At 44.0% G+C, this 27,108-nt stretch overlaps 1 protein-coding gene across 7 annotated transcripts in view; it reads right to left on the bottom strand.

Annotated features, from left to right (window-relative positions):
- The window catches only part of COL5A3 (collagen type V alpha 3 chain), a 123,317-nt gene that overhangs the window by 52,055 nt on the left and 44,154 nt on the right, over window positions 1-27,108 (bottom strand). For all 7 annotated transcript variants that reach the window (XR_014544703.1, XM_083599715.1, XM_083599716.1 and 4 more), the window contains 17 exons: window positions 26,540-26,587; window positions 25,312-25,353; window positions 23,611-23,673; window positions 23,293-23,367; window positions 22,541-22,624; window positions 21,086-21,142; window positions 16,473-16,526; window positions 15,233-15,286; window positions 15,078-15,131; window positions 14,074-14,127; window positions 13,941-13,994; window positions 12,498-12,542; window positions 10,583-10,636; window positions 7,543-7,587; window positions 5,304-5,357; window positions 4,495-4,539; window positions 4,087-4,140 (listed from right to left, as the gene is read on the bottom strand). Coding sequence is in view for 6 of the 7 variants with exons in the window: in XM_083599715.1 (XP_083455841.1) it covers window positions 4,087-4,140; window positions 4,495-4,539; window positions 5,304-5,357; window positions 7,543-7,587; window positions 10,583-10,636; window positions 12,498-12,542; window positions 13,941-13,994; window positions 14,074-14,127; window positions 15,078-15,131; window positions 15,233-15,286; window positions 16,473-16,526; window positions 21,086-21,142; window positions 22,541-22,624; window positions 23,293-23,367; window positions 23,611-23,673; window positions 25,312-25,353; window positions 26,540-26,587 (936 nt within the window). In the remaining variant the exon portion in view is untranslated. The remainder of the gene's footprint in view (window positions 1-4,086; window positions 4,141-4,494; window positions 4,540-5,303; window positions 5,358-7,542; window positions 7,588-10,582; window positions 10,637-12,497; window positions 12,543-13,940; window positions 13,995-14,073; window positions 14,128-15,077; window positions 15,132-15,232; window positions 15,287-16,472; window positions 16,527-21,085; window positions 21,143-22,540; window positions 22,625-23,292; window positions 23,368-23,610; window positions 23,674-25,311; window positions 25,354-26,539; window positions 26,588-27,108) is intronic.

Genomic DNA, 27,108 nt, shown 5'->3' with positions numbered 1-27,108 from the left:
AGGCGATGCTGGATTTCGGCATCAATGTCAGCCCTTGTGGAAGGATAACTGCCCAGGTAGAAGAAGTGACTGACATTTTCCAACGTTACACCATTGAGTTGGATTTGTGGTGCTGTGGAAGGGTTGTTTTGTGCTTGTTGATGCAGCACTTTGGTTTTTTGAATGTTGAGCAATTGGCCAAGCTTTTCGTAAGCTTCTGCAAAGATATTTAGGATGGTTTGGAGGTCATCTTCTGAGCGTGCACAGACTATGTTGTCATCAGCATATTGAAACTCTATGACAGAAGTTACAGTAACCTTACTCTTTGCTTTCAACTTGCTCAGATTAAAGAACTTTCCATCTGTTCAATATACGATTTCTACTCCAGAGGGGAGTTTCCCTTCGGCAAAGTGTAGGATCATTGCAATGAAAATAATGAATAGAGTTGGGGCAATAAAACAACCTTGTTTAACACCTGATCCCACTGTGAATGGTTTACTTTGAGAACCATTGTTATCTGCGGTTGTTGCTGTCATATTATCATGGAGGAACTCGATGATGTTCACAAATTTATCTGAGCAGCCATTTTTCAGAAGGAGAGTCCACAGGGCATTACAATTTACAGTGTTGAATGCCTTAGTCAGGTCATATACAGGGGTTGGTTTTGCTTTCTGCATTTTTCTTGAAGCTGTCAGTTGGTAAAATCATGTCCACTGTCGCCCTAGAAGGTCTAAAACCATTTTGGGATTCAGGAAGGGTCACCTCAGATATTGTTAATAGACGGTTTGCTAAGATCCTTGCAAGAATTTTGCTGACTGCAGCTAATAAAGAGATGCCTTGATAGTTTCCACAATCCATTCTGTTACCTTTTTTAAAGAGACTAAGAATTTTGGCATCTCTAAAGTCTGCTGGGATCTCCTCTCTCTCTAATTTTTTTGCTGAGCTTGTGAAGTTGTTGTGCAAGTTCGATTCCACCCACTTTGAAGACTTTGGCAGGTATCCCATCAGGTCTGCTGGTTTTGTTGTTTTTCATTTGGTTAATAGCTGTACACAGCTCTCCCAATTTGGAAATACTACATGCTCATCTCTAATTTGTTTTTGCAGAATTTGTGAGAGGACCTCAGCAGCTATGGGGGAGATGCAATTAAGGAGATGTTGGTAATGTTCTTTCCAGCGCAGTACAATAGCTTATCTTTTAGAAGTGTGGTACCATCTGTTGAGTGTAGGGGTTATATGATTTATTGGCCCATAGATGGTCTTTGTGGCTTTAAAGAAACTCTGTGCATCATGAGTGTTGACTAAGTGCTGGATCTCTTGAACTTTTTTATCCACCAGGTGTTCTTTAGTTGTTTGGTTCTTCTTTAATTTCAGCCTTAGCATTGGCATAGGTTTTTTCTTAGTGGAGCAGTTGCTATCTCTTTGCAAGATCTAAAAGGCCTTCTTTTTCTTGTCAATAATGCATTCAATCTCACTGTCATTCTCATCAAGCCAGTCCTGGTGTTTCTTGGTTTGGTATCCAATAGTTTGTTCACAGACTGCAATAATGGATGTTTTTAGCTTGGTCCAGTGTTCCTTGCTGTTACCAGGGAACTCCAAAAGCAGATGGTCCTTAAGAGTCATTTGGAAGCAGTCCTGCTTAATAGGATCTTGAAGGGCTTGAGTGTTCATTTTGCACCTTGGTTTCCTTCCTTGAAGCCTGTGTTGAGGTATAATCTTGATAGCCATTGTGGAGTGCATTAATCAGTGATCTGCCCAGCAGTTATCGGCACTCATCATAGCTCTGGTAAGGAGCACATCATGGCGATCTTCAGCTCGGACAATTACAAAGTCTCAGAGGTGCCAGTGGTTTGACCGGGGGTGCCTCCAAGATGTTTTATTGCTTTTTGTCTAAAGAGTCTGTTGGTAATAACAAGGTTGTGCGCTGCACATATCGTCAAAAGTAAGATTCCATTCTGGTTGCTGTTGCCAATTCCTTCTTTCCCAATAGTCCCAGGCAGGGGCGTAGGAAGGGAGGTGGGGGGGTGCAGTCCACCCCAGGTGTTATCCCTGAGGGAGTGACAAAATGGCACACCATGGAGGCAGCACTTACCGCGGGGCCTGCAGCACGCCTGAGCCATGCATCTCCCCTGGGACTGACGCGGTGGCTTGGGGCCCCACATTGTCCAAAATGGCAGCGTGGGGCTTGCATCCACCAGGCAGACTCCGTGGGCAGCTCACCGTGCTGCCCCCCTGGGTGGATCACCGCAGTGTTCCTTTGCGTGGATCGCCTTGCCCCTGCCTCTCCAGGTGCCAGAGCAGCTAGCTACACCCCTGGTCCCAGGCCACAGATTGAAATCTTGGCCAACTCTTGCATTAAAATCACCCAGGAGGATAATTTTATGTGTCTTAGGTGTCTCTGATAGGATGGTATCCAGCTGAAAGTAAAATTTTTCTTTAATGTCTTCATCAGCATCCAGTGTTGGTGCATAAGCACTTAAAATAGTAGACTGTTAGTTTTTATTCGAAGGGTTGAAAGTCACTCATTAATGCCGGTAGGGACTTCTGACAAGAGCCTCACAAGATCGTTTATGATAGCAAAGCCTACTCCATGTATTTGACGTTCTTGTTCAGGTAGACCTTTCCAGAAGAATGTGTAACCTCCCTTTTCTTCCTTCAGTTGTCCCTCACCTGCTCTTCGAGTTTCTTGAAGCACTGAAATATCAATGTTAAAACGTCACAGCTCTCCCGCAATGATGGCAGTTCTGTGTTCGGGATGCTCACTATCTGTGTTATCCAACAAAGTCTGTATATTCCATGTTCCAAAGTTCAGTTGTCCTTTATGACCGCTGGGTGCACCACACTGGGTGCAGTAATCCAGTCAGGAGGAAAGGGGAGGCAGACTATGCTTAGGGCACCTTTTCTAGCCCCTCCCCCTTTTGGGGGTGAGCAGAGTGGATCCTAAGTAGGGCTGCTCAACTGCCTCATTCCTTGAGTCAGAGAGATTGAATCTGTATCCACTGCCCAGGTGCCGGTTCATGACTAGGGGCTTCCAGATTTCACAGTCTTGCCCCATTACCATCTGTCGATTGCCATGGGACTTTTTTGGGTTTGGGTTTGGGATAGGTTTTTGGAAGACGCCTGTGCGTAAATTTGTTTTACATGTGTAGATCAGTGCACGCTCACCAGCCCAGTTTCGCAGTAAGGCTCTATTCCAATGGCATGAGGATCATGACAACTGGTAGATTTTTATCTGCTGCAGCCTTCATCGCCTCACAGCTGTTGTAACACACCACTTGTTATCATCCACCTGTTCTGCTGTTGAGGACTTTTTGGATCATTCTTTGCCTAGCTCCTCCCTTTGACCTTACCGCTTTGGGTGACCCTGCTGGGAGTACGAGATTCCCGACGGCTTCGCTCACAAGGGTCATAGGAACGTGCAAGCCCACTCACCACAACAAGGCGATGATTCCGCGAGTGAGAATGCATGTTGGTACATTAGGGTGAACTACCCTACTGTTATGTACTGAGTTGAATAGGATCCAAAACCTACCAAACTCAGCCTGCCCCCCACCTAGCTCCTACCTGCCTGCCTTCCTGTTTACAACTGGTCCAGAGTTTGACCCTGCCTGCCAGCTCCTTAGTCTAAAGGCTCATCCACACTTCCACTTGCTCCAAGCCTAGAAATCACAAATCCAAGCGGTTTTCTGCTGTCCCATGCTTTCTAGGCAAAAGTCTGAATGGTTTTCCATTTGCCCGCCGCTTTCCCCAGGAAAACCTGTTCTTTGCCACTGAATCAGAGCAAAGGTCAGTCTGCAGAAAACCCAACTGACATTTGATCCAATTCAGTGGTAAAGAGAGGGTTTTCCTGGAGGAAAGTGGCATGGCAAACCGAAATGTGGATGAGCCCAAGTGTTGCCCTTGCAGAACTCAGCAGGAAGGAAGGTGGGAGGGGGCCACTATAATCAGTTGGTTCTGCCTGTCATGGGCTCTGGCTCAACCTCTGTTTGTGTCCCTAATGTCTACCCAGCCAGCCGCAATGGGCACCAGCCACCACTGATCCAGATGTTGCAGCAACTACAGAAGGAAACACCCATTGTCATGTACGGTTTGTGGATCCTTGGCACTTACTGGAGGTCCATCCACCCCAGGCATTCCTGGTATCCCTGGTTTTCCTTGTGGGCCCTGCAAGGAAGAAAAGGGATGGTCAACAAGGCACTATTTGAATCCTGTCTTGCTCAAGGCAGAGCAGGAAAATAGGGACTGTGATGTAAATGTGTTTGTGTTGATATTGCCCCATAACTTGTCCTTTTAAATGTGAATGGCAAAGGAGGTGTGAATCCTGACAGTAGCAAGAAATGCTTTGTGAACAGGGACTTTCTAGTACAGCTCAGAGATCTCCCAGACCGAAAAGCATGTATCTGGACACACTGCAACAGGCCAACCAGTACATTCCAAAGCAGGCCTCTAAAACACACCCACCCAGCCCATAAGCAATATTTTCATGCCGAGGCTCAAAACATCCATGCTCCGACTCACCTTTTCACCTGGAAGCCCAACAGGACCCTGGGGACCAGGCAGACCCTATGAGAAAGAAGCAAATTAGAGGGGATGAGGCAAATATTAATTAAAAGGGGGGAACAGTCCTACATTCCTGATGCTTCTACAGGTGAAGACAGATTTCAGAGCACTTAGGCTGCTCTGTTCAATTTTAAACATACATTCTCTCCTCCAGAGTTAAACTTGGGGCAGGGGAGCAGGTTTCAAGTAGATCAGCTGTGCACAGCACTGATTTGAAGACCCCCAAGATATCAGAAAGGTGCTCCCCCATGATGAGAATATTCAGGTAGTACTTTTAAAAATAAGTAGGTGCACTGTGCATCTGAAATGTGAGTGGGGAGACTAATGGCTGAACCAGCATTCAATTTGCTGGTGTGCCTGCCTGTCATTTCACCTGTAAAGGAGGGAACAAAGCAGGCTCTTATCACATCTTGAGAGTTTTTATCTTTCCATATGTTTTATGTTCCCCAGTCTTTACCCAATGAAGCCCAACCCTAGTACCCTTGGTTATCACTCTCAGGACTGAAGTAGATACTAAGGGGAACTTCAACCCTGGGGTAAACAGCAGCTATGTGCAGAGAACATTTATGTTGAGACCATAGTTGGGAGTAAAGAGTTAGCTGCCCCTGGCCAGAGCATGCCACAGTCCCTTCAAAATTACCCCCCCCCCCAACACACATAGTATCAACTGTTTGTTGCTGTTTTAAGAAAGGTTCAGTATGTTTCTATCACATCTAATTTGCCCTCCCCACATCACATACACATATGCTGTAGTGAAAAACACACACCTGAGATCCAGGGTTTCCCTGCTGTCCAGGGGGGCCTGGTTCACCTTGAATGCCCTGGGGACATGAAATCCTGCAGTCAATCAATATTCTGTGCATATACAGCTACAGCTACATAAGTAGCATCGAGCAAAAGAGACAACACACAAAGTGCTACAAAATTGTGGCTAAATTTGCTGGAGGGATTTGAAAAATGAAAAGTGTGAAAAGGGGAAGGTTTGTGTCTTTGACCATCTGGAATACTGGCACTATGATGCTGGGCTGCATTTACCACTTCTAAACCTTCCTCAGCAGTTATCTGATTGAGCTGGGGTCTGATTTCATATAAAGGTAAGTAGAAGCACCTCAGTGTAGTTACAAAATTCTGCACAGAGACTAGGAACCAGCTCATCTAACCTCGCTGAGCTAACCTGAGCTAACCTATTTATTGCTCCAGTCCAAATAATTAAACTGCATGATAGGCAAAGAACATGAGTGCTTATGATCTATCACATGGAAACAAATCAACAAAAGCACCATTTTGTACAGTAATTACTATATGTTGCTTCTAGGCTTTTCTGGACATTTAGGCCACAATCCAGCAATAGATTTAAATATGCTGGAGGAGCACACCTAATTCTGTGGTAATAGTGTAGCCTTCATCTTCAGAATGAGTGATCTTGTTTACAATGTCCTTCCAAGTGCACAGAAAGCAAAACAAGACATCCATTATTTCACAATTGACTCTCTTGTCTCTAAGGAGACATAATTCTGCAGTGCAAAAGGATGTGGGCCACATGAATAAAGATTTTGGATTATGCTCCTCAGTAGCATAAAGGCTGCATTTAGTTGCAAATCAGCATGTGTTAATTGTTACAGCAGCAAGTTAGCATGTACTTTGTTTAGGAACTATATGAATTACAAAATTGAAAGCTTGATTGAAAACTATGGGTTGGATCCAACAAAATTGTCCCAGTTATGCAAGAACTTTTTGTGCAACAGAACCTCTTCTTACTCTCCTCCCTATGCGTGCCCCCCAAATTTATTCTGGGGATTCCCCCAACGTACTGGAGCAGATCAGGGGGCAGGGAGAAGAGAGGGAGGGGAGGTTCTGATGCACAAGTGGAAGTCCTTACACAAATGGAATGACTTCATTGCATACTTCCTCTTTGTGTGATTTTACTTACTGAATTAAATTGCCTTGTAATAAAAAATAAAAAATACCACCCTGCAGAAATCTCAGCATTCATGTGTGAATTTGCACTATAAATGCAGCCACCTCCCCATGACTTCACGCATAATGAAAGCACCTAAATGCACTATTTCAGCTGGATCTTAGGTTTTTCTGGATATGCATCCTTCAATTAAGCAACTAATTCAGAGGCTAAAATCTGAGATAGGACAAAAGAATTCTGACTGGGTTAGAATCCCATTGGTATCATGCAAAGACTCCTTTAAAATTAGATTACTAAATCAAAATGACTGGACTAGTTTGTAGGTTGCCCTTCTTGATGCATCTTTTGTGATGATCTCAAACTTTGTACTGTAGATTAGGCTACAATGTTTTAAATCAAAATGAAAGCTTGAAATTTGTGTGTTTCCAAAGCTTAAGCCCCCTGGAAGACCTCCTAAGCACAGATCTATGGAGGAGACCTTAAGAAAATGCACTCTGCTTCACATACTCAATGGACCAATTTCCTTTATTATTCCTTTACATGTTCCGGATCTCATTCCAGTAAATAGCATATTCCACAGCATCGTAGGAATTAAATTCTAGGTGAACAGGGGCATTTGCAAGGGTGCTATGAAAGGGAGGCCCAGAGCGCTGTCTCATGGTGTACATGGGACCAAGAGACATGGATGGTGAGGGAGCTGCTGCCATGACCGCAACACCTGTGACACGTTTGTTTTCCTGCCAGGAATGTGCAAAACTACATCTGCAGCAAGTGCAGGCTGGTTGCCTTACTGGAAGAGAAGATGCAGCAAATTGAGGCCTGTCTATCCACATTTTGAGCTACTGGGCAAGACGAGAAATTTCTTGATAGAACAGGGTGGACTGTCCTGGAACAGCAAGACAGGCGGGGTCCACCTAGGGAGGAGGAAGATTACCCATTGCAGAAGATGAACCCTTGGTTGGAGGAATGTGACACACAAAAGCCGGACTGTCAGGAGCCATGCTGTGTCTCTGCCTTATCACATGAGCATAGTCAATTTTTCCCTTTACCATAAACCAGGAAAATTCACAACTGTCTGTGTCTCTTACCAAGTTCCCTTTGTGTCCAGGGGCCCCATCAATACCGCTGACACCCTATGGGAGGGGAACACACAACAGAGAACAAACTCAAAAGACGTACCAAGAATGAAACTGTATCAGAATCTAGGGTTGCCATACGTCGAGAATTTCCTGGACATATCCAGAATACTGAAGTCAGAAGTAGTGTCTGGGTAGAAATCGCTAAACTCAACAACTTTGCCTCACCCTCAAAAGCTCAACAACTTCTCTGACCGGATTTTCACTGTTTGATATATGGCACCCCTATTAGAGTCTTATGAACTACTTCTTGTTTTTCAGTTTCAAAACAGGAAGCTCCAAATTCTAACTTCAGGATTCTCAGATTTAGTCTCCATTTGGGCTTTTTGTTTTGTTTTGGGCTGCTACTCTGAGAAGTCATTGGCATTTTGCCATTGAAATGTGAGTTCTGCCCTTCAGAACCAATGCAGATGTAATATTTCCAATCTCCTGGTCACAGTTATCAAATTATGAGTTTGCTAATCACTCACATGATTCTTCACTCCTCCAATCTCCCATGTGAATGCCCTTCTCCCTTCCATTATCTAATTTAACTATAGGGTATTGCTGTGTCTGCTGTGAGGCTCATGCTTAATAGCACAGCTTGCAAATTCTCTCTAAACCCCTTTTTCAAACCAGTTATTAGCACAATCCTGGCTCATGCTAACTATAGGCCATTCCACACAGCAGTTTATTGTGGACTTTGTGCTGCTCATGCCTGGAAGCTTTTCACATCATCCACACCATCCACATGACGTCGTCCTCCTCAAAATGCCAGCCTGTACTTTTTCCTCCTTCAATTCAGAATTTTCCTTACTGTAGAAAATCCAGTCATAACAAATATCCCATCATGCTCCTTGTGCTCCTTGGTGCAGTGTGTGTGTGTGTGTGTGTGTGTGTGTGTGTGTGTGTGTCTGTGTCTCACCTTCACTGTGTGGTGTCTATTGCCATGCCCCTTCTTCTGTTTGCTCCTTGCATGAGCAGACTTGCACAAATTCTCTAAAAATAAATGCTTGGGTCCAGTTAGTCCTCTGAATAGAGAGGGACAGCAAGCGTGTGCCAGTCTTCTTGTAAACTAGGGTAATTCTTCTTTCCCAGCCATCTCCAACTGACCTTCACCTTAAAGCACCTTGGGAATAGTGTTGCTGAGAGGGGGGGGTGGAAGCCTCTTGCTGTTTTCTAAGAGCCTTTGCAGCTGTAGGAGGAAGTACTAGGGCAGTGGATCCCAATTGGTGGTCCAAGGACCCCAGGGGGTCCATGTAACCCACCCAGGGGGTCTGCAGCACCATTCACATAACAAACACTACCACAGAGATTCCATACCCCTCAATTGTCCTGAAAACAGGACATCCCATTTTTGGGTGCCATACTCTGATGGCACCTCAAAACATGCATCCTGGTTTTTTACTGGGACATGTTGGAGGGTATGTAGAGATATGAAAATTTTCAAGAGTATGGGGGTTAAGGCTAAGCTTTTGAAAAACAGGAGGTCTGCAGTACTTAGCTAATTAGGAACCACTGCCCTAGGGCATAGAGCTGTCAGAGACTTTTTTAAGGAAACAGCTGGAAATGGCAAACGTGAATGCCCCCAAACTTCTGAAATGCTGCAGGAGACTTTTGGAGAGGTTTGAGAAAACAGTGCAACTGATTCATCTCTCTCCCAGCAACATGATCAGATCTGGGGAGCTTTAAGCTGAAGTTGGAAGACAGTTGTAGAAGCCTGGGAGAGGAATTTTCTAAATTTACAGGAAGCTTGGCACATGCACGCACCCACTCTAAGCACTAAAGCACTGCCTATTTGTTTTTATTATTACAGATCTTGCACAATCCTATTACATCAGAAGTGTACAAAAATACTTTTCTTTTTTTAAAAAAACAAACAAACAAGTTTAGTTCTGTAAACTAACTGGGGGAAGAGTGACCGAGGAGAGAGGCAAAACAACAACATACTCAGGATATTTTCTGCCAAGCACAGAGCTGGGGGATGGCAAGCAGAGAAACAGAAATTTATATGAGTGAAAAAACATGAAGAATGACCCATTTGCAAGATAATGCACCCATCTGGGCACAGCCTATGGCTAGCACTTGTGCAGGGTGATGCTAAACAGTGGTTAAAACAAACCATGAAAGAGTAGACAATGTTCATTTGGAAGAGAAGAGGGAAGGGAGAAAGCAAATCTACAGCACATGCCTAATCTCCTAAATGAGGATTGGGAGATGTTATATCTGCACTGGGCCTTAAATACATACAGTGGTGCCTCGCAAGACGAAAAGAATCCGTTCCGCGAGTCTCTTCGTCTTGCGGTTTTTTCGTCTTGCGAAGCAAGCCCATTAGCGCTTAGCGGATTAGCGCTATTAGCGGCTTAGCGGGCTTAGCGAATCAGCTGATAAGCGGCTTAGCGGCTTAGCGGCTTAGCGGATCAGCTGATAAGCGGCTTAGCGGCTTAGCGGATCAGCTGATAAGTGGCTTAGCGGCTTAGCGGATCAGCTGTTAAGCAGCTTAGCGGATCAACTGATAAGCGGCTTAGCGGATCAGCTGATAAGCGGCTTAGCGGCTTGGGAAAAAGGGGGGGAGGAAAAAAACCCCGCAGGAACTCGCAAGACATTTTCGTCTTGCGAAGCAAGCCCATAGGAAATTCGTTTTGCGAAGCACCTCCAAAACGGAAAACCCTTTCGTCTAGCGGGTTTTCCGTCTTGCGAGGCATTCGTCTTGCGGGGCACCACTGTACATAAATACCACAACATCAAAAGCAAATCTCAAAACCAAACTCAAAATTTGAAAGTTAAACAATGCCCCAAATTCAAATGGTAAGGTCAAGTTTTGAGTTGCAAATAGCAGAGCAGGAATTCAGATGTGTTAAACGTTGCCTCTTAATGCTATTCTTCCCATTCACTGAACCATGGAATAATTACAGAATTGGAAGGACGAAGAAGCCCCCTAGTCCAACCCTCCCTTTGAATTCATTTCTGTTTTCTCCAAGCGCAGGAAGGGGAGAGGAAAAAGGATTCATACCATCTGGCCTGGGGGACCAGGAGCGCCTCGTGAGCCAGCCAAACCACGGATACCCTAGGAAAAAAGAGGGACATGTTAGTGATGCCTAAATAATGTGCACTGCATGTTCTTCTGAAGGCCTTTCTGCATTCTCAGACAAGTGTGCCCCAACCGTTATTTTATTTTCAGTGGAGCCTCCTTTTGCAAACCTTTATCCATCCCAGAAGTGCATGCTAGAAAACTTGCAGCAAAGACTATACTTGCAATGAATACGCAGAATCAAATTTATGGAAAATTGTGGTGTTCCTATAATGGAATGCAACCCCAAAGAGGTAGACATTACAGTAAAGGTCCTCCCTTCTCTCCACTTCTGTAATGTCTGTCATGCCTCACTTTGCATTATGTTGTCACAATGTTCTGTTCCCTGCCCTCTGCCAGCAGCTGCCAATAAGAAGGTCCCACCACCTGAGCAGGTGCTTCATCCCGCCTCAGTATAAATGGCCTTAAAAATGCATCAGACAGATACAGGAAGAATGCCTTTAGGGTAGCCAGGGCCAGATTTAGGTTTGATGAGTCCCTAAGCTACTGAAGGTAATGGGGCCCTTTATATAGCAGGCGGGGCCCATTACTTACATCATAGGAGCCGACACAACACAAAACACTGTTGCTGTATGTCGGTTTTATTTTATTTGTTTTTTATCTTACATTTTGGAAATGTACATCCAGTTTTTTTCCTTTAATTTTTGGGGGGTCCCCAAGAGAGTGGGGCCTTAAGCTGTAGTTTGTTTAGCTTACACATAAATCCAGCACTGAGGGCAGCCCAGTATAGAATCTTGGGCAGAGGGGAAGAGAATCTTCTCTTGGAAGGCAGTATAATATAGGCAGTAGGTGGCAATGTTGCACATTTGAGTGCTTCCCCACCAAAACATTCCCTGCGCATAAAAAAAGAACATCTTAAGAAGAAGGCTCCTTCCCAGAAAAAAACATAGCTTTTTCTTTTTTATGTGGGAGCACTTGAACATCCAACTTCACTACGGCAGCCTAAAGTTCTTCAGTCCAGAAACAGTTTTACCCCTTGGTTCCTCCAGTCTTCCACACTTCCCTTTGTCCAGAGATTTCCAGGCACAAATTCAAGAAGCTTTTATTTTGTCCTGCCAGTTTCCCTGAGAAAACCCACAGTTTACTGTTGAGTTTGTTCTGATTGAGCAGTAAACCCCAGGTGGGACAAAAGAAAAACCGCTTGAACCCGTGCCTGGATAGCTCAGGCCAAACTGAAGTGTGGATGAGTGCAGAGAAAGAGTGCAGGATTAAGAGGGACATTTGATCTAGCCTGGCCTAGTCATTGTTTTTATTTCTTTTTATTTTAAAATGTAGCTTTAGATATAATATAGTATTTTTGCAACATTAACATGGAGATTAGAAAGCACCATTGCAGTGATTCAATAAATTATAAAATAATTTCCCCCACAGCCATGGTATTTCAAAAAAGACAGCAAACAACACATTAAAGCCTTGCATTATCTGGCTTTCCTATACCTTTCATTTTCCAAAATGAGACTAATGATGGTTATTACTTGAGCATAACAGCTGGTTATTACTTTAAGGTGGTAAGGCATTAATAACAATATCTCATTCGTTTCTCAGAAACAAATGCTTTAGAAAGACAGGAAAATTGTTGAAAGCATGCAGTTTGTGCCATCTCCTTGAAGTACATTTTTGTTAAAAAAAGAAAAAGGAAAAATCAGCCAGCATGGCAGTTGTTAGGTTGTTTATGATACCCCCACTTGTACCTGCCATTTCACATTGCCGGCTACAGCAAGACTGCATGTTTCCCCGAAGGTTCCTGGTTTCCATTGCTGCTTCCCACCCCCACGGAAGTGGCATAGGCCAACTTCATCCCAGAGCACCTAGGCATCCTGAGTGGGCAGATACTCACAGCTTCCCCAGGCTGTCCTCTGGGGCCTTGCACACCATCAGAGCCCTGTGAAAAGAAGGAGGTGGAGTGAGAGCACCACCCTGGTGTTGAGTTGTGTCCACCCCAGCTGCTGGTTTCCCCAGCTTTCACAAACTCATTCACAGAGAAAACCCAAGGAGGAAACACACAATAACAACTTAATGTGCACTCACAACCCTACCCTCAATTTCTCCATATTTCTGATGGTGTGTTTTGCTCCTAAGGGCTCCTATGTATTAAGCAGCTTCCGCCCGACGCCAAATAGACCCCTTTCTGTCTTCAGAGAATACTTTTGAGACTGACCTGTCTGCTGAGGATCACCAGTCTCCTGTGGCATCCCTCTGTGTGCAGGGGATTCTGGGACATGTTCCAAGGTGCACCCAGTTCATGATGGGCACTAAACAGGCTCTAATCAACTCCCATAAGCGTCTCATAACCTCCCTACATTTGTACATTGCAAGAGAAGGCTGGCAGTGGTGGGAAAGCCATATTTCATAAAAGCTGGTCTGCTGTATGACTGACCTCATTGCAGAATCCCTGAGAAGCAATACCATGGAACTCCATTTGAAAACCCACAGAGAAGGGGCAATGTTATGGGGTGGCACTTGGAGCTTGAGCTCCAAAGCTTTGCAGCAAGCCCAAGATTTCCTGCACCTACACTTTCTTTACATTTTATTTCATGCTATCATTTCACTTACAGAGCAGCGGGGTGCACTGCAAAAAGCACAGTGCTAGTGAAATCCATCATACTAATTTCTCATAGCATTCTATATATATAAATTAGCAAATTGTATGCAAATTTGTATCACAGACCTGAACCCTGCTTGCATTGCAGTGGCCCTGCCACAAATATAAATTGTGATAATGTCTGCTTCGAGCACACCAGCTCCTAGGGACCAAGGCAGTTTCAGGCCCCCTGAAGTATTTTTGGAGGAGGCCAAGCCCCCTCAATATTCAGGGGACATTCAGCTCCGCCCCTGGCATTGCACATACAATGTCAGGGCATTGCGTGGCATCATGCGATGTTGCACACATGACATCATGATGTCACACACATGATGTCATGGCATCGCATGCACAGGCCCCATCAATCTTCTCAAGAAGATGGCGCCTCTGGTCTGCTTTGAAACTGATCAAGTATCTCCTCTTTCCATAGATCTGTGAGATGATCCCACATATTGATCCATTCCTTTCCCACCTTTTCCCTTGAGCTTTAATGCACTGGGCCACCCTAGTGATGCTACAGCAGCCTTAACCACACATTTCTTCTCATTGTCACAATAATTTGGGCCAATGCAATTCAATTTAGAGCAATTGCAGTATTTTTCTAAGGAACACCACTCCTTGCATCTTCTAAAAGAAAACAGCACTTTCCAGCAATCAGTTTTCATCCACATGCAATCCACATCCACATCCAATGCTTACCTTAGGGCCCTTCTCACCACGAGCTCCAGGGGGGCCTGGCTTGCCTACATCTCCCTGCAAAAAGCAAAGCAAGAATTAGAGATGATACCAAAAATAGGCAGCCCTGGTATTACAAATATTTGGAGATACTTACTCGGTTTCCCTTTTCTCCAGGAAGTCCTGGGAGCCCATCAAAGCCCCTGTCCCCCTATAAGAAAGAAGCATTAGCACCACAAGGAGAGCCCAATATTTGGGCCACTGAGCATGTCTGCCTATATTGAAAATGCTTTCTTTTTAAAATCACCCAAGATCTTTGTTTCTCATTCCTACAATCCTTTTAATTGTGCAAAAAAGCTTTGTTGTAATGATCAAATCCATCCTGACAACCCAGGAAGGTCTGTGGGGGGATATTCCATATATGTATTCCCAGCAGAGTGAAGTGTATGTGTAATATCTCTATCTGTCTGTCTGTCTGTCTGTCTGTCTGTCTAAACTGGTGTTTGGTTGGGTTCCCCCCCTTTTTTTGGCAGATGAATTCTGCAATATGTAATTGCTGCAATAATGGTTCATGGGGTGGATTTATACTGGTGTGCTGACACATCATTCTGCTTTAGTGGGTGTTCTGCAATGCTTCCCCAATGTGGCTGCTCTCTGGAGGAGCGCTCTTGCACTATAGTGCTCATCCCATTAATTCCTGCTAAAAAATTTATACGTTCTAGGGTTTTTGTTTTGTTTTGTAGTCAGATGCTAAGGACAGGAGATGGAGAAGGCCTGTTCCCCTCCTGCCCTGTTTGTGGGCTGAGTGGAAGCTTTTGGCCAGCCAGTATTGAAAGGAGAGGGATAGGCCCTGGATCTGTTCCATCAGGAGGGCTCTTCTCATGTCCCTACACAACTTTGGTTTTGTTTCCAGGGCTTGGACAAAATACAGAGGAAGCAGTTTTGATTTGAAGAAAGAAAGAAAGAAAGAAAGAAAGAAAGAAAGGAAAGAAAGAAAATGATCCCATGTCAACATACCAATTGAAAACATTTGTCTTAGCTCTACTTCCACCCTACTAGTTGTGCCAACTGCAGGAAATGTCAACCCACAGTGGGACTGGGAATCTTAGAATTCACTTCCTCCCCTCCACCAATTCCACCCCTCATAAAAGATCTAGAGACCTTAGGTCCAGTTTCTCCTGGAAGTCCTCTGGCACCATCTGCTCCTGAGCGACCCTTTTTTGAGAAAGGAAAGGAAAGGGTGAGAGAAAGGGGTGGCAGGATTATTACGCAATGTCACTCAGCCATGGATGGGATCCTGGAGCAAAGATGCTCACCCGCTTGCCAATTTTCCCTGGGGGCCCTATTGATCCCTGGATCCCAGGTGAGCCCTGTAACAAGAAGGGAAACAGTTCAGATCAAGAGTGGCTTCACATGTCACCTATCCTAACACCTCAAGATTTTTCCCCATGTTAGAAGAAGAGTGGAGCCCTTTGTAATGATTGACATGTGGAAGCTTTTGCCGTCAATGGAAACTTATGATTTGACTTGTAACATTTATCTTACAAAGTTGCATTTCCCCAGATGTTGCAGGGGGTCCAGAATGCAATGGCAAGATTGCTTACTTGTGCCAGCTGTAGTGAACACACTGCATTGGCCATCAGTGAGATTATACAGGCCCAATTCAAAGTAGGAGAGGATCTGGTTTGGGATCCCCTGCCAGACAGAAGGCCTCCTCTAGTGCAGTCCCTGATTTTGGGATACCTTGCTGAGGGAAGCTAGGCTGGCAAATTCCCAACCTGCAATGAGAAGGGTGGTAAGACGTTGCTTACTTAGGAAGCAATCTTATTGTCTCCCTGGAGCTCTGCTTTGTTTTATATATTACTGCTTCAATGGTTTGAATGAATTCCATCATTGCTTTTACCATAAGCTGCTGTGAAAGCTTTTTTTTTTTTTTTTTTTTGGCCTGGAAGCAGGATATTACTGCCTGGAAGCAGTAACTATTTTTTTTTTAGAAGGAAAAAAGAAGGAAATTGTCAGTATGGGGTGAAGAGATTAGGCAAAGCACAAGGAAAAAATCGAAAGGGATGTACATGAAAGATCCAAAAGGGGAGAGATGATCCTGAGGAGGTGGGATCTTTCCACCCCTGCCTACTTGGGGGAAAGGAGGAGGAGAACAGACTGAAAAAATGGGCTTCATAACTCATTTGCAAGTAATTCCAGAGCCCTGCAGTATAAGGGCTTCCCCACCGCAGCAGGAAATGCCTGCAAGTTTAAATTGTTAAGTCAGGGATGGGGAACCTGTGGTCCTCTGGCTGTTGCTGGATTCCTGCTCCCACCAGCCCCAGACTGGCCAAGGATGCAGGGGAGCCGTGAGCAACCAACATCTGGAGGGCCTCCAGCTCCCCCTCCCTCAGCTGTGGGAATCCCCCAAATCCAAGCACAAGGCCAGCAAGCAGGACACCCTCAGAGAAGGTGGCGGGGAAAGAGCTTTCCTGTCTATTCAACGTGGGTAGCATTTCTCTGCTCCATCCCATAGCAATTAAAGACCCTGCCTACTCATCTCCAGCAACCTACCTGTGGACCAGGATCACCTGAGTCTCCTTTCAGACCAGAATTCCCTGGAAGACCCTACCAAAACAAAAATGTTATAAGCAGGTTTTGGGTTTTGGGGGAAATCATTTTTGTTACATTACAAGAAGAATTAAAATCCTGGAAATGTTTCCATCTGCTTACAGTGGTCTCCTAAATAACTTATAATTTCCCCCATTCTTTTATAAAGTTTTTGTCCTCTTGATTCCTGAGTTTTCCAGTCAATTTTGCCATCTCGGCAGAGTCCATCAGCTTGGTTTGCCATTCCTCTCTGGAAGGGACTTTGTCTTCTTTCAATCTCTGGGCTAGTAACATCCGAGCGGCTGTTGTCTCATACATAAAAAGTCTTTTTTGCTCCTTTGGGATGTCAGTACCTATAATTCCTAATAAGAAAGCTTCTGGGTTTTTAATAAAGGTTATTTTAAACATTTTTTAAAATTTCATTAGATATCATCTCCCAGAAAGCTTTTATTGCCTTGCAAGTCCACCACATATGATCAAAGGTACCTTCTTTTTCTTTACATTTCCAGCAGGTGTCTGTAGTTGCCCTATACATTTTGCTAACTTACTAGGAGTCAGATACCACCGGTACATAATTTTCATGTAATTTTCCTTCAGCACACAACATACTGTGAATTTCAAGTCTGTTTTCCATAACCTTTCCCAATCTGCCATCCGAATATTGTGTCCCAAATCTTTTGCCCAGTGTATCATTACCGACTTGACCTGTCCATCTTTTGTACGCCATTCCAAGAGCAAACTGTACATTTTCGACAATAATTTGTTATTGTTTTCTAACAGATCTTTTTGAAATCTTGATATCTCACGATTAAAACCTTTCTTTTTATCTGTCTTAAAAACATAATTTAGTTGGTGAAACTGTAACCAATCTCAAAACAAAATAAAATATAAAAAGTATTTTAAAAAACCTTCCAGTAGCACCTTAGAGACCAACGAAGTTAGTTATTCGTATGAGCTTTTGTGTGCATACACAATTCTTCAGATACACACGAAAGCTCATACCAGTAACTAACATTGGTCTCTAAGGTGCTACTGGAAGGAATTTTTTATTTTATTTTATTTTATTTTATTTTATTTTATTTGTTTTGTTTTGTTTTGTTTTGTTTTGTTTTGTTTTGTTTTGTTTTGACTACAGCAGACCAACACGGCTACCTACCTGTAACTGTAACCAATCTGTTAATAAATCTCTTATAGTCTTTTAGTTTCACCTGGTGTTCTGCTTTAGTTAACAGCTCTGTATATGTTGGCCAATTACTTCTCATATTCAGTTTTTTCAGAGATATTGCTTCTAAAGGGGAAAGCCACCAAGGTGTTTTTTTGTTCTAATAAGTTTTTATATTTTTCCCATACCATAAAAAAATGATTTTCTTATTAAAAGATTCTGAAAACCTTTGTGTACCTTTGCTTTTTCATACCATAAATATGCATGCCATCCAAAACTATTATCATGCCCTTCTAAATCTAAAATATCTGCATTTTTCAATGTTATCCATTCCGGGATCCAGCAAATGCAGGACACCTCATAGTATAATTTTAAATCTGGCAGCATCTGTTAGCAATTTATATTTTATCCTTGGTTTCTTCCCCTGCCAGATAAACCTAGACATATCTTTTTGCCATTCCTTGAAGTGTACTGCACTGCTGCTCTGCACTGCTTCCTTGAAGTGTACTGCACCAGTATTGACTGAAAGAAAAATAACATTCTTGGCGATACATTCATTTTTATCACTGATACTTTCTCCAAAAATATAAATTCATCCTACCCCAAATCTCTAAATTTCTCTATTTCTTTCCAAGTATTTATGTAATTTTCTTTAAATACATTTACAGTCATACCTCGGGTTAAATATGCTTCAGGTTGAGCGTTTTCAGGTTACGCTCCACGGTGACCTGAAGTAACGGAATGCGTTACTTCCAGGTTTTGCAGCTCGCGCAGACGCTCAAAATGACATCACGTGCATGTGCAGATGCAGCGAATCGTGACCCACACATGCACAGACGTGCAGTCGCGGGTTGCATTCTACTCAGGATGTGAACAGGGCTCCGGAACGGATCCCGTTCGCATCCAGAGGTACCACTGTATATTCTTAGCTGTCAGCCATACCCTCAGGTATTTAACTTTTTAATGTATGCATAGAATCATAGAATCATAGAGTTGGAAGAGACCACAAGGGCCATCGAGTCCAACCCCCTGCCAAGCAGGAAACACCATCAGAGCACTCCTGACATATGGTTGTCAAGCCTCTGCTTAAAGACCTCCAAAGAAGGAGACTCCACCACACTCCTTGGCAGCAAATTCCACTGTCGAACAGCTCTTACTGTCAGGAAGTTCTTCCTAATGTTTAGGTGGAATCTTCTTTCTTGTATTTGGATCCATTGCTCCGTGTCCGCTTCTCTGGAGCAGCAGAAAACAACCTTTCTCCCTCCGCTATGTGACATCCTTTTATATATTTGAACATGGCTATCATGTCACCCCTTAACCTCCTCTTCTCCAGGCTAAACATGCCCAGCTCCCTTAGCTGTTCCTCATAAGGCATCGTTTCCAGGCCTTTGACCATTTTGGTTGCCCTCCTCTGGACACGTTCCAGTTTGTCAGTGTCCTTCTTGAACTGTGGTGCCCAGAACTGGACACAGTACTCCAGGTGAGGTCTGACCAGAGCAGAATACAGTGGCACTATTACTTCCCTTGATCTAGATGCTATACTCCTATTGATGCAGCCCAGAATTGCATTGGCTTTTTTAGCTGCAACTTGTTGTAAGTCCTTTTTATATTGCAACTTGTTGTAAGTCCTTTTTATATTGCTCTGTCATGTTTTTCACCAAGATCTTAGTTTTATTTTTATTTAATTTAAAACCTGCTACCTGTCCAGATTCCTGGATCCTCTCTAAAACCTTTTGTAAACTATTCTTGGGATCTTCTACAGTTATCACAAGGTCATCTGCAAAAGCTTTTAATTTATATGCTTTACTTCCTACCGTTATTCCTTTAATTGTCTCATCCACTTGTATCTTTTTTGCCAGGGTCTCTAACACTAAAATAAATAATAATGGTGACGGGAGACCCCTGCCTTGTCCCCTTCGTTATTTTACATTTTTCCTTAATCACATTGTTCACAATAGCCTGTTGGTCCGAGTATATTGCCTCTACCGAAAGCCTCTCCAAAGTTCATCATTTCTATTGTCCTCTTCATGAAGGCCCATGAAATATTATCAAAGGCCTTTTCTGCATCTATAAACATTAAAGCTGCTTGTTTCTCATACCTGACCTCCAGATATTCTATAACATTGATTATATTTCTTATATTATCCTTCATGTGGTGGGCTGGTAAGAAAAATGTTATAAGCAGTTTTGATCCCTTAATGTCTCACCAAATATCAAGAATGTAAGCCTGGGTGTAGCCAGGATTTTTGTTGGGAGGAGGCAGAACCTCAGATTTTTATTAATTTTTATTGACTTGGGGGAGAAAGCTGCCCCCACCCCACACCTTGGCTATGTCCATAAATGCAAGTAGAGCTGGCAGCCCCATAAATAGGGGAGTGGAATCTCTTCCCCCTTATATCCTTTCTAATAATAAATAAATAAATAAATAAATAAATAAATAAATAAATTTTATTTATACCCCAACCTCCCCGGCCAGAGCCAGGCTCAGGGCAGCTAACACCAGTGAAATTACAGTAAAAACATAATAGGAAAAGAAAAGAATGCAGCCTCATTTTAAAAGTAGCCCATAGATCAAAACCATAAGGGGAGGGAAACATAAGTCAGACTGAGTCCAAATCAAAGGCCAGGAGGAACAGCTCTGTCTTGCAGGCCCTGCGGAAAGATGTCAAATCCCGCAGGGCCCTAGTCTCCTGTGACAGAGCGTTCCACCAAGTCAGGGCCAGTACTGAAAAGGCCCTGGCCCTAGTTGAGATCAATCTAACCACCTTGCAACTTGGGGCCTCCAAAATGTTGTCATTTGTGGACCTTAAGGTCCTCCATGGGGCATACCAGGAGAAGCAGTGCATTTCTAGAAGCAATGTAGATGAAACAGTAATAGATGCCCACCTGCCTCTGAAAACAGCAACCACATGGGTACCAGTTGTCCCTCGGTAACTCTAGGAGAACTTTGCTTGTCTTACTAGGCAACACAATGATCCACATCTCCATACATGGCATGTTGCCAACAGCAGGAGGTGGAGGAGAGTGGAGCAATGTGATGTCATAATATCAGTAGTGTGGGGGAGGGGGCATGGCCCCAGGTGCAGAATCTTGGAGAGGCATGAACCAGGCACCCCCCTCATGCACCCAGCGCACGAGCCCCAGCCATCAGCTGACGGGTGCTAGGTGAGCATGTTCTTCACCCTCCATGCTCCAATCCATGCTCCATGTTCCACATTACTCCAGTGAAGCATTTTCCATGCAGAAATGCAAACTTCAAAATTTGGCCCCATCACCTCCTCTCACTCCAGCCCAGATGCACAGTGCACTTCTCTTGCATGGTGTGAAAGAAAGGGCAAATGTCCAAATCTTCCCTCCACAAAAAAGACACTCCCCAGACTATACAGGGTAGCTCCAAACAATGTCAGCTACTCACCAGTGGGCCTGGCCGCCCTGTTAGTCCCATGGGGCCAGGGGGACCTTTCATGGATAGCTGAGGAGGAGAGAAATACAACAATGAATCTCAGGGAGGCAATTTAAAATAGAACCGACAAACTGAGGTGCAGCAAGCAAGTAGGTTTGTGGGAAGAAGCTGGACAACAGGTGAGAACTGAAGTAGGGAAGAAAGAAAGGAATAAACAGAATAAATGTTGCTGCATTTTACCACAATTGTGGGCAAGAGTGACCAAACTGGGATTGGGAGCATGGGGGTTGAGGTTGGGGGGGAATAGGTTAATTTGTTTTAACCTCTGGTTTTATTGGTAATTTTTATATATATTGCCCATCTGCCCAGGTTGCCCCAGCCACTCTGGGCAGATCCCAACAAATTAAAGCACTGTAAGACATCAAATAGGAAAGCAATACTGCCGCCAGCCTTTCAGAGGCGTGGATGATTAGGCAGTATATACAATCCTATTAAATCAAGAGGCTGGCATGGCAGGGTGCTATTAGGAGTGGCCCAGATTCTGAATCTCTTATGCCTTTACCCTTTTAAACCTTTCTTAAAACTTTGCTTATGGTTCCTATTTCCACTCTGAATGTTGGCCCGAATTTGCAGCTATACATCAAATTAGCAGGTGCAAACTGCATCTGTCTCCTGTGCCCTGAATCTTTTAAGGAACTAGCAGCACCCCAGAGATTAGTGTTAACTAAGGAAGTTCTCTCATCTGTTAAAAACAGGGATGATTCTAATCTACCTGACATAAGTCAAGTGATAAAATGGAATTTGCCTCCTCACTTAGACTTATGGCAGGAGTAGTCAACCTTGTGCCCACCACCCACAATCCCTGGCCGTTAGCTGTACTACCCTTGACTTAGGATACAGCTGCAGGGTAAGCATCAAGCAAACCTTCGTATGGTGGCCTCTTCTTCAGATGATGTCTCAGCCTAGTCATCAACCTTGTCTGTGTTCAGTAAGAAACATTTTGCCCCAGATCAAGTGAGCTAGCAACCCTATAGGATGTGGGTCTTCTTCCTGGTTTCCTATATCATGTCGTCTCACTTGCCTAAGTGACTTGAACATTTTTACTAACTTATTCCTTGAGCTGGGCTGCAACTTTCTGCCTGGGGCGCCTTTTCTCTTACTGTGGGAATAAGAATAGTGTGGGTTAATAAGAGCCTTGCTATGGCTTGAGAGGGACGTTCTTTTGCAATGTGCAGATGAAGTTGGATTATGTGGCAAATATTTTGTGATGGGCCACACTTGGAAGCTCGCAGTTTATTATCTGAGCGGAGATGAGGGGGTGGGGAAGAGAATGTGTAACATGCCAAGTGCCTAGACACATAGAAAAGAGCAAGGAAGCTATATTGACTGCATGACAAAAAGAAAAGGAGCCATTCAAAGAGTTTAAGCCCCACGACAAAAAGAGGATCAGGGGATACCCGCACGTACCTTGGCTTGCTGCAAAATAGCCTGGGCCTGGGCCTCTTGGAAGGACACAGATGGACCTTTAGCTGAGTCACCACCAAACTGGAACTAGAAATGGGTCAGTGAGACAAAGTCAGGGAAGGAAATGATGGGATTGTGAGGTCATGGCTAGATAAGCCAGAGCACATGTCAGAGTCACCAGGCAGATGCTGCCAAAAACGGCCTCTGTGGCAGGCAAGCCACCGCCCTGCCCACTTTGAGCAGCATCCTCCTTGATGAAAGCACCGCGTGATCAAGCTTCAAACTGACTTTCTATTTTGGTTGCTGAACCCCTATTTTATTGCCTGTCAAATTGGCAGGATGGGAGAATGAGACATTTAAATTGCGGAAAGGCTAATATGTGCCTTTTTCTTTGTTAATCAATTTTTAATCCATTTATTTGGCGGTTGCAAGGCTTCTTAATCCCAGTGTTCAGCAAGGCAGTTTAGAGATTAATAAAAACAATGCAGTCCTTGCCCTCAGACATAGTCTGGGTACACACTCCCGTTACTCTGGATCCAGTGGGCTCCCACCACTGGTTTGGGAAGAGCTGTACACTGAGGCTCCCATGCTCTGGAGTAGAGCTCAGACTTTGTTTTAAATCCCAGCCAGCCCAAAAGATGGTGTTCCTCCGGAATCTGCTTTCCAAAGGGACTGGCTGTTCAAGCTTCCTCCTAAAGATCTCCCCTGATCTCAGCTCCTCAAACCCGCTTCACCCATCATCCTGCATCACCTACCGGTAACATAATCATTGTCCCAGGAGGCCCACGAATGCCATCAGCTCCTGGAAGGCCTGGGAGTCCTGGGGGTCCCTGTACAGAAAAAAAGCAAGAAAACACCCATCAATCATTCCCAGGAAGTGTTGAGCTAGAAGAAATCTGCATCAAGCTAGGACCTGTCTCCAAGCACTGAGGTACACTGAAAGGGGCGCATGCCGGTGATTCCTCACCTTCTCCTCCCCGCCCCCACCAGCTTCTGAGAAGATTAAGAATCCCCAGGCTGGAGAAGGGGGAGGCTACCCTTCTGCCTCTTGAACTGCACAGAGATTTCCTTACCCGCTCACCGGGATCTCCTGGCAATCCTGCTGGCCCTCCCTGCCCCATTGGACCCGTCTCACCCTGGGAAGAGACAAACAGAAAATGAAGATAAGCATCTCACTGACCCAAATCCAACACCCAGTTCCCCTTTCAACCAGAAACCCTGTGGCACCAGAAAACCCCAAGCCAGCATTGCAACCACTGTGCCTTCAGTGCCTGATCCTGGTTCTAGCAGATTCTAGTACCAAAGATTTTAAGTACAGTGGTACCTTGGTTTGCAACCACTTTGGATTACAACCACATCAAACCTGGAAGTGCATGTCCCCTTTTTTGGATTAGAACCCATTTTTTTGGATTGCAACCCATTTTGGGGGGGAGGCCCCATTGGCGAAAGCGCTCCTTGGGTTACAACCTGTTTTGGTTTACAACCGGACCTCCGGAACGGATTATGGTTGTAAACCAAGGTACCACTGTACTCAGGGGGTGAAGCATCAATGCTCTACAGAGCTCCTCATTCCTCCCCACAACTAGCCAGAACAGAATACTACTACTAGATACAAATATCCATCATTATGGGCTTATCCACACTTATCCTTTCTTCTGCTCTTTCCAGGTACGGTCAGCACTTTAAAGCTCCATGTCCAAGCACCCCCTTTTTTCTTTTTCCTCTGAAGCTTTCCCCATGAAAACTCACCCTTTAATGCTCAATCAAAGAAAATGGCAATCTGTAGAAATCCCAAATCGATGTTGAGTCCAACTGAGTGCTAAAAAGTGGGTTTTCATGGAGAAAAACAAACAAACGCTTGGACTGTTAAGCATGGACCTGTGCCTTATTCTGCTTCTGCCAACGTGTTTAATTTATACAGGTTGCAGGTTTCAGAACCTTTGGGGAAATTCTTTTGGCTAAAAATGGGAATATGTTTTCCCATTGCTTCCCTCCCCTAGAAGTGCAAATTAGGTTGCTGCCAGGCAAGTGCTCATTGTGGGATCAGTGTTCCTCATGCAAGCAAGTTTTTCACAGAACCGACATGACATCATCAACAGCAAAATGCCAACCAATACCATTTCTCCTGTTGGATCTGGATGTACCCTTTGGGGGGAAATCCAATAAGAAAACAACAACCCTGTTGCCAACGATGTGTTTGTAGTATCTCTACAAGACATTTGCAAATTCTGGAAATACCCACAGTCCATGATATACTTTTGTGTGTCACTTTTTGAATGGTAGAGGCTAGCATAAATTGGGGGGGGCAGAGGGAGAATGGAATTTGAACTCTGGTTCCCCACACCTTAGCTCAACTCTTTTGAAACTGGCACTCAGTTATAAGATGCCCATTGTTCTCACTTGGAGACAGGCTGGAGGCCTAATATGGGAGAGGTAACTGGGGAGAAATGACTTACAACATCCTTGAAAGCCCCAGTGCGCTTAAGCCAATTCCAGGCTGAATCCCATGACTCCAAAGAGAATCTTAGAAACCATGAAGGTGGAACAATTCACTCAGAAACCCATGCAATATGATATCAATATTTTATGGGTACTGCCCAAAACATCAGTACAGAACATGCCCAACAAATACAGTCAGGGCACAAGGTACAATTATTCCACAGAGGAACAAGTGAATCGGGGGACCAGGTGACACATCCACTTTGGAATCCTCTGGTGTGTCAGACTAACACCAGCTCTCCTCTCCTATGGCCTGAATTTATTACTTTCCTTACCTGTGGACCTGGGTAACCAGCTGGCCCCTCAAAACGCCTGCCCTGCAATTAAAAGAAAAAGATTTAATACAGCTGTTAACACAGATGGCATGGACAAGGAATGAAATGTACTCAAAGTTACATTATATAGATTAGTTCACTCTTAAACACACTTAAAACCTCATTTTGGTACCTGTAAAGATAACAGAAATACCAGCGATTTTGCAGTTCCAAAGAAATAAACATATATGCACTTACTTTATTTATAAAAGTATTTATGGACTGCTTTTTCATTAAAAAAATCAAAGAGGTTAACAACAAAAATGCACAAAACCATACAGTAAAAATGTTTAAAAATTAAAAATAGATATCAATTAACCATTGTGGAAAAATGTATTACTAATTGCCTCCATAGGCCTGGCAGAATAGAAAAGTCTTGTGCAGACATTTAAAAGTTAAAACAGAAAATGTCTGCTGAATCTTTATTGGCAAAGTATTCCACAATACCAGGCCACTAAAGACTCTATGTTCTATTGTTATGAAGTTATGGATAGGTGACTTGTGCAAACAGTAAACTTATGAATATTACTATTCAGTTGAAGAAGAGGGTTAATTGTCCCAGCTGTTGAACACTGAGGCCAACTGCATATTTGATATGCAACAATGATACAAATCTACTAGGTAATGTCTCCTAGGGCCTGTGCTTTTGAATGGCATCAACAATTGTGCATGTGATGCAGACTTGAACAGCTGCAAGCACTTTTATTTGGAAAACATGATGCACAACTGTAGTATACACAAAATACACAACTGTGCTTCAGATCTACACTGTGGCCAAAATAATATGCACACAATGCACAAGGTTGCTTCAGATCTGTCTTGTGAAAAAGGCATATCTATTTTTATGATGCTAGTGTGCAAGAAGATGGCAAAAAATCCAAGAAAATAAAGAAAAAGGTTTTGCACAGCCACATTTGCAAGCAAACATTTTGCCAAAGGGAACTGCCAGCAGAATTGGGTCATTGTTCAGGGCCTAACAGCAGGGTTCGACTTCTGCTGCAAAGCTTGCATCACTTCTACACTGTCTCCCATATTTACTACTGACAGCCTGCCACACACCCAAAAACCTTCCCATAACTTATTGCTGGTATTTTCCACCCCTTCCACCCCCATCACCAAGTGGCTTTCAGCCCCTAGTCATACTGATGGAGGAGCACCAGTGCCACTACAGAACATGTACCATACTCACTGGCTCTATGATGGCTGGCTCCCCTTTCTCTCCTTTCAGATTCTTTTCCTAGTAAAGACACAAAGGAAACATATAATAACAGCAATGGCCAAGCTGCATGAGTCACTCATACCATGGAGAAAGCTGCCTTTCCCCTAAAGGGGTGGGATCTCTCCCTGATGAACAGAAAGGAGACAGGTAAATTAAATGGGAATCATGAATGGACAAGGAGCCTTTTATAGCCTGCTGTTCAGCTACATGGAATAGAAACAAAGCATAGCTTAAAAGGGGGTGGAGGCAGGGGGGGTTCTCCAGCCGGAACCCACAGGAACTCAGTTCTGGCACCTCTCAGGTGGGCACCATTGCCATTATAAGAGAACTCATTGTGAGTTCTGGCACCTCTTTTTCTAGAAAAATAGCACTGGGTGGAGGTCTATTAACATAAGAACATTCGAAGAATCTGATGGACCAGGCCAAAGGCCCTTCTAGCACAGCATCCTGTTCTCACAGTGGTCAACTAGATGCCCCAGTGGGAAAAATGTCAAGCAGGATTCAAGCGCAAGAGCACTCTGCCCACCTGCAATTCCCAG

This window comes from Podarcis filfolensis (assembly GCF_964270895.1).
Source record: "Podarcis filfolensis genome assembly, chromosome: 2".
In the NCBI taxonomy this organism is placed as follows: Eukaryota; Metazoa; Chordata; class Lepidosauria; order Squamata; family Lacertidae; genus Podarcis; species Podarcis filfolensis.
This window is presented reverse-complemented; position numbering and strand designations above follow the sequence as displayed.